Genomic DNA, 7,472 nt, shown 5'->3' with positions numbered 1-7,472 from the left:
AATTTGAGAAAGAACTTTTCATGAAATAGCTTTAAAAAGTTTCATTTTCAAAATTAAATACGGCTACCTCTCCCACAATTTTTTTCTGATCAGTTCCATACTCAAACGCGCATGATTGACCACAGTAACATAGGAAACGAAAAGATACAAATGATATTTCAAAGGTATGTAACAGAGGTCATTACTTCATTTCAATGCAACTGCTAGGATTCAAACCCAAGACCTTTGTCTTACTGTTCTGAGGCTCTTGAACCATTTGAGCTAAAGGGAAGTTCTCCCTAGCTGAGCGTGATATCGCAGTTAGTACTTTACCAGCGTTACATACTCCCAGTCCAGGAGATAATTTGCCCTCAAGTTTCCAGGGATTACGGCAGTACTTGTGAAAAAAAATCCTCATATTGCCAAGTCCTTATGGGGCACAAAGTACAGGTCATTATTTCATTTCAATGCTTTCACAAAGATTAGAACCCTTGATCACTACCTAATATCATTAGTATGACACTTACCTGATCTAGGTAAAGAAAATGTCTCCCTAGCTTAGCAGTATATTCTGTCTAGTATTTTACCAGAGTTACAGGTATACCACCATTTTCACAAAAATGATCATGATGAAACTTTGCAGGTCTGATTCCTTTAACCCCTAACTATACATGCTCAAATACAACATAGAAAAAGACAATTAGCTTTTCCACTAAGTGACCATTTGGGATTTTACTCTCCAAATGTTGTGCCTCTAAAAAAACTATTAAAATCATGATGAAACTTGGTATAGAAGATCTCCATGTTAGGACATTAACAAGCTCCAATTTGAGATTGAAAAAGCAACTGCAATAGGTCATTTCAGACTTTGTCATGGGTGACCAATTAACAAGTTTTAAACACAGAACACCATCTTTCTCTTTGTGTGAAAACAAACATATCCACTCTTGTCGTAGTAATAGATATATAACATAGCAAAGTTCCTATACATAAGAACAAATTTGTATCATTTAACATTTTTATTGTAGTAGCTTTTGGATTATTACAAGCATAAAACCTATATACACATCAGTGAAGTACACCCTAGTGAAAAAATCCTGTGAAAACTGCAGCGATCACAGCAATCTATCAACTTATTTTATAAGACCGTTTTTTATTGTATCTTCTGTACAGGTATTTCACTCTCTTATTCATGGCTGCATATTTGGTGGGATACACCACCTTCATCTTGTTTCCAGTCATTCGCAGCCTTCTGAGCAGTCTCTGTAGTTCTGACTGGTCTTTCTGTCCAATAAGCCAAGTTGGACCCTTCTGAAGGTCAGCAGGGTGAATATCGCCATCCCCCAGAATATCTGAAAAACAGGGATTTGTTTACAGTTATGTTGGCAAAGTTTAAAAAAAAACATAATTTTGTCATGTGCTCCTTCCTGTCTTTTGAAGATGGGGTTGTCAGAATTCTGTTACCAATGCATATTGTATTCCTGTCTAATAATGTCTTCTGCGAGTCCTAAATCAATTCCTGATTCAATGACAATTTTCTAGTTGTTGCCTGTAGAACCTGATCAAACTTTGCAACTAGTTAAAATATAAGAATAATTATCTACTCATTCTTAGGTGTATAGAGAACAAAGAGTAGTAGAATTTTGGAATCACTAGTTTGACGAAGGTTGATGAAAATTATTGAAAGGTTTTACGATTGTCATCGTGATCTCACTGAAAAATATTCTATTTGTCAGTTGGTTCTGCTGACACACCTGGTCTTATTCTTCTTGCATTTTTCATGAGTCTCTATGTTTCATATTTTGCCCTAGTTTTTGAGTTTATAATAATAATATTAAAATGATATTTTAGTTGAACATAACAGGACAATGTGATAAAGTCAGTGTCAAACATTGCTGAATAGTTGGACTTACAGGGTCGGAGATATTACATAGGAAAGTATTAGTTCTAATGTATATCTATCTATATATATATGAATAAAGCAACTACAGTAATACACATCAAAACATTTGTGTCCCAATCTACAGTCTCCAGCCATTACATACCTATGTAATCATTTTGTCCAAATAAAGAATGCTTTTCATCCCATCTATCCTTCACTTTATACTTTTTCATGCTCCGAAGTGGCTTGTCATCACGGGGAAGAGTACCTTAAAATAGATACAAAAAATCTTGATCTTGGATCATAGACAATAGGTAAGGAATTAGCTATCACCGATAGCAAGAAAGGTGTTAGTGATCACAGACAACAAGGCAAGGTTTTAGCGATCACGAACAAGGAAAGGTTTTAGTGATTACAGACAACAAGGAAAGGTTTTAGTGATTACAGACAACAAGGAAAGGTTTTAGTGATCACAGACAAGGAAAGGTTTTAGTGATCACAGACAACAAGGAAAGGTTTTAGTGACCACAGACAACAAGGAAAGGTTTTAGTGATCACAGACAACAAGGAAAGGTTTTAGTGATCACAGACAACAAGGAAAGGTTTTAGTGATCACAGACAACAAGGAAAGGTTTTAGTGGTCACAGACAACAAGGAAAGGTTTTAGTGGTCACAGACAACAAGGAAGGTTTTAGTGATCACAGACAACAAGGAAAGGTTTTAGTGATCACAGACAACAAGGAAATGTTTTAGTGATTACAGACAACAAGGAAAGGTTTTAGTGATCACAGACAACAAGGAAAGGTTTTAGTGATCACAGACAACAAGGTAGGTTTTTGTGATCACGGACAAGGAAAGGTTTTAGTGATTACAGACAACAAGGAAAGGTTTTAGTGATCACAGACAACAAGGAAAGGTTTTAGTGATCACAGACAACAAGGAAAGGTTTTAGTGACCACAGACAACAAGGAAAGGTTTTAGTGACCACAGACAACAAGGAAAGGTTTTAGTGATCACAGACAACAAGGAAAGGTTTTAGTGACCACAGACAACAAGGAAAGGTTTTAGTGATCACAGACAACAAGGAAAGGTTTTAGTGATTACAGACAACAAGGAAAGGTTTTAGTGATCACAGACAACAAGGAAAGGTTTTAGTGATCACAGACAACAAGGAAAGGTTTTAGTGATCACAGACAACAAGGCAAGGTTTTAGTGATCACAGACAACAAGGAAAGGTTTTAGTGATTACAGACAACAAGGAAAGGTTTTAGTGATCACAGACAACAAGGCAAGGTTTTAGTGATCACAGACAACAAGGAAAGGTTTTAGTGATTACAGACAACAAGGAAAGGTTTTAGTGATCACAGACAACAAGGAAAGGTTTTAGTGATCACAGACAACAAGGCAAGGTTTTAGTGATCACAGACAACAAGGAAAGGTTTTAGTGATCACAGACAACAAGGAAAGGTGTTAGTGATCACAGACAACAAGGCAAGGTTTTAGCGATCACGGACAAGGAAAGGTTTTAGTGATTACAGACAACAAGGAAAGGTTTTAGTGATCACAGACAACAAGGAAAGGTTTTAGTGATCACAGACAACAAGGAAAGGTTTTAGTGATCACAGACAAGGAAAGGTTTTAGTGATCACAGACAACAAGGAAAGGTTTTAGTGATCACAGACAACAAGGAAAGGTTTTAGTGATCACAGACAAGGAAGGTTTTAGTGGTCACAGACAACAAGGAAAGGTTTTAGTGATCACAGACAACAAGGAAAGGTTTTAGTGATTACAGACAACAAGGAAAGGTTTTAGTGATCACAGACAAGGAAAGGTTTTAGTGATCACAGACAACAAGGAAGGTTTTAGTGATCACAGACAACAAGGCAAGGTTTTAGTGATCACAGACAAGGAAAGGTTTTAGTGATTACAGACAACAAGGAAAGGTTTTAGTGATCACAGACAAGGAAAGGTTTTAGTGATTACAGACAACAAGGAAAGGTTTTAGTGATCACAGACAAGGAAAGGTTTTAGTGATCACAGACAACAAGGAAGGTTTTAGTGATCACAGACAACAAGGAAAGGTTTTAGTGACCACAGACAACAAGGCAAGGTTTTAGTGATCACAGACAACAAGGAAAGGTTTTAGTGATCACAGACAACAAGGAAAGGTTTTAGTGTTCACAGACAACAAGGAAAGGTTTTAGTGATCACAGACAACAAGGAAAGGTTTTAGTGATCACAGACAACAAGGAAAGGTTTTAGTGATCACAGACAAGGAAAGGTTTCAGTGATCACTGACAACAAGGAAAGGTTTTAGTGATAACAGACCACAAGGAAAGGTTTTGGTGATCACAGGAAAGGTTTTAGTGATCACAGACAATAAGGAAAGGTTTTAGTGATCACAGACATGAAGGAAAGGTTTTAGTGATAACAGACAACAAGGCCAGGTTTTAGTGATCACAGGAAAGGTTTTAGTGATCACAGACAACAATGAAAGGTTTTAGTGATCACAGACAACAAGAAAAGGTTTTAGTGATCACGGACAACAAGGAAAGGTTTTGGTGATCACAGACAACAAGGAAGGTTTTAGTGATCACAGACAACAAGGAAAGGTTTTAGTGATCACAGACCACAAGGAAAGGTTTTAGCGATCACAGACAACAAGGCAAGGTTTTAGCGATCACGGACAAGGAAAGGTTTTAGTGATTACAGACAACAAGGAAAGGTTTTAGTGATCACAGACAACAAGGAAGGTTTTAGTGATCATACAACAAGGAAACATTATAGTCTATATACATTGAGGTAGTTCCAATGAAATGATTCAGTGTAAAGTTTCTGTTGTCTTCAGATGCATTATAGGATAATACTGCATTATCTTAAACTTTTATCTCAGCAAATTTTATTATTTCCATAGGTGTACCAATCTGTAATAGCTCCTCTACAACGTTATTCTTTACTTCACCTTCGCCATCACATAATATTTTTGTCACTTACATTGATGAATTATAATGTTTTAGGTTGGTCATTTTTTTCATTTTTCAAACTTTCATGGTTTTACTGAAATAAGTTTGAAGAAAAAAAAGGATTTTATCTCAAAGAAATCATGACTCACACATTATTGTTTCTTCTACTGATTTTATAAGTAACTATTCTTTTGCAGCTTCAGTGCAATATATCCCATTTGTGAAAATATGTGCAATAAATATAATCACTCAAAAATAACCTTTGTATTATAGGCAATGATTATTCTTACCTCCCTTGAACAATTTTTCATGGTATCCATATGACCTTGGAGTACTGATCTTGAACGGTGATTTTGGCTGGTATTTGTTTGGTCCATCTTTAAATCTTGTCCCAGGAATCTGATTAAGATCTTCATTTTCAAGATTTTTCCTCTTATTTGATTTGGGTTTTTGTCGTTGAGTCCAGGAGCTACAACACGACACCGGGGTACATGATGCCAGTGGCTGGCGTATTAGTGAAGACTGATGGTAGGTCAACAATGGCCTAATGTTATATGGAGCGGCACACTTCTTCGTGAGGTTAGAAACACAAGTAGAAAATGACACAGCACAAGGTGTTGTTAGACAGCTAAGTAATTTTCCTAAACTACATGCCATTTTGTTTCCTTTAAATGACAAGTTATCAGCTAAATCTCATCTCACTCAAGGATCATCTGAAAGAAAAGAAAGGAATGTAAATTTGCATCTGTCAATTGTATCATGTTTTTTATTATTTCTTTTAATTGTTACCCTACATCAGAAGGATATCTTATGACATGCATCATCCTTTATTAAACAAAAAAGTACACAAACACAACCCTCTTATCTCAGCAGGATCCATAACAAGAGCATGCCCATTTGCATTCTAATCGAGACAAAGGATATGTACAATGTTAATGTAAAATTCTGTCTAGAGCAGCAGTAAAACCACAATTTTTTTCTATTTTTTAGCTAAGATTTGAATTACAACTCTGTCGTGTTGTATGGCATCACAATTACATTGACAGAGTTTATATATACAATTTCTACATGCTAGAAAACAAGCCACATCCCTGTCCGAAATGTGGCTCATTTCCAAGCACGTTGTATTTTGGAAGAAGTCGTTTTAAGGTTTTAACACATTTGACCCCTGTGACCTTGAATATGGGTCAAGGTTTTTTTTTTGCAAACTTTGTTGGGCTTCATCAAAAGAACCTTCCAGCCAAATATGTTAACTCTACGCCTTTCAGTATTTCAGAAGAAGTTGTTTAGATTTTAAATGAAAAGTTGATGGAGGCAGGACGGACAAACGACGGACACCTCGCTATGGCATAAGATCACTTGGCCCTTTGGGCCTGGTGAGCTAACAATACGGATACTACTACTACCAATATGATCACCCATATGTTGAACGATAATGTGGCTCAATTTTGAGCATGCAGAACTCATAATGTTAACTATGTCAATGCAACATATTTCTAATGTCTCGTTTGTATTGTCAATACCACATGATATAAGACAATTGTAATTATGTCATGGCTGAGCCTTAATTTTAATCTTAGCTATGCAAATATTTTTATTGTTGTTCTGTGTTATATATGTCTCTGATCAAATAAACAAGTTTTGATGGATCGATTTTCATTCAGTGGTGCAGGAGAAATAGAATACATGGTCAGTTACTTAGAATGTAAGCTGTATTTTGGTTCGGGACGGAAAGACAAAAGTGGTTACCCAGTGGCTCGCCACTTCTGTCTGTCTTCACCCTCGCCAAAATACACCTTTTTTAATGCACTGACTATGTATTCTCTTTATCTGGCTATTGAAAGAATCACGACTCCGAATTGAAACACAAAAATGAGTGAAATGAGGATACCAAAATTGTGACGTTTCACAAACATTTTTTGGAAAAATTGGGTCTGAATACTTTTCACGAGGGATTTTAGATTTTGAGAAAATTTCTCGAAAACTGTCACGAATCAGGCAGACAACTTATAATTTGTCGGTGGAAAGTTAAGATCGTCGGCCTGGGTTGGTTATGCATTGGAAGGTAACCTTGATTCTAGCATAGAACATTCTTATTAAATACGAGAAATCGGCAATTCATAACGAATGATGATATAATTAGTAATAAACGTACAAGATAACACGAAACATTACACCCACGTTTTTTCGTCCTTCTCGGTCCTATAAGCTTCTTTTTAACAGTGATCATCCTTCAAACATTCATGTGATCAATAGTAGACTAAAATATTTATTATAATACAATTCGCCCTTGTGGAAGGAATGGGGAATTAGCTCAAGTGGTAGAGCGCTCGCTTAGCATGTGAGAGGTACCGGGATCGATACCCGGATTCTCCACCTGTTTATTTTTGTGTTTTATCGTTCATATTTCTATTTATCTTTCTTTTATTTTTTTTTTCCATTTTGATGGTTCGAAACAAGAAAAACTATATGCAAAGACAATCCATGCATGTAATTAAGTGGATAATTTATTTTGTAAAAGACAGGCAAATATTCAACAATTATCAGTGATAAAAAGCTAGTACACATGAAGAAGAGACATTTAGATATTATATAGCATTTCAAAAATATTTAAAAACAAAATTGATAAGCCTACGCTATAAATCAAA

General features: G+C 35.9%; 1 protein-coding gene and 1 non-coding gene across 3 annotated transcripts; one reads left to right on the top strand and one right to left on the bottom strand.

Annotated features, from left to right (window-relative positions):
* Window positions 1-985: 985 nt before the first annotated feature.
* On the bottom strand, window positions 986-7,030 carry LOC132549411 (large ribosomal subunit protein mL51-like). Of its 2 annotated transcripts, none has more exons than XM_060213342.1 (4): window positions 6,980-7,030; window positions 5,115-5,537; window positions 2,025-2,129; window positions 986-1,331 (listed from the first exon to the last, which is right to left on the bottom strand). In XM_060213342.1, the coding sequence occupies exons 2-4, from the start codon at window positions 5,479-5,481 to the stop codon at window positions 1,108-1,110; spliced, it is 696 nt and encodes a 231-aa protein (XP_060069325.1). In that variant the 5' UTR covers window positions 5,482-5,537; window positions 6,980-7,030; the 3' UTR covers window positions 986-1,107. The 2 variants fall into 2 exon arrangements, with proteins under 2 accessions (XP_060069325.1, XP_060069326.1); XM_060213343.1 differs by having other exon boundaries at window positions 7,006-7,029.
* A 97-nt stretch (window positions 7,031-7,127) lies between these two features.
* On the top strand, window positions 7,128-7,200 carry Trnaa-agc (transfer RNA alanine (anticodon AGC)). Its single transcript has one exon. It is a non-coding gene; the product is annotated as a tRNA-Ala (tRNA).
* The last annotated feature ends 272 nt before the right edge of the window (window positions 7,201-7,472 follow it).

This window comes from Ylistrum balloti, unplaced genomic scaffold (genome assembly GCF_031769215.1).
Source record: "Ylistrum balloti isolate Yb309-2 unplaced genomic scaffold, AGI_CSIRO_Ybal_v1 Utg370056, whole genome shotgun sequence".
Classification (NCBI taxonomy): domain Eukaryota; kingdom Metazoa; phylum Mollusca; class Bivalvia; order Pectinida; family Pectinidae; genus Ylistrum; species Ylistrum balloti.
Note: the sequence above shows the minus strand (reverse complement) of the source record. Positions and strands in the feature narration are given on the sequence as shown.

Bases quoted from the DNA above. Each gene is read 5' to 3' on its own strand.
- LOC132549411 (XM_060213342.1), bottom strand. From the start codon at position 5,481: ATGGCATGTAGTTTAGGAAAATTACTTAGCTGTCTAACAACACCTTGT. The intron at 2,130-5,114 runs GTAAGAATAATC...ATCTATTTTAAG, and splicing joins TGAAAAATTGTTCAAGGGAG to GTACTCTTCCCCGTGATGAC. The intron at 1,332-2,024 runs GTATGTAATGGC...CCTGTTTTTCAG, and splicing joins TGGACAAAATGATTACATAG to ATATTCTGGGGGATGGCGAT.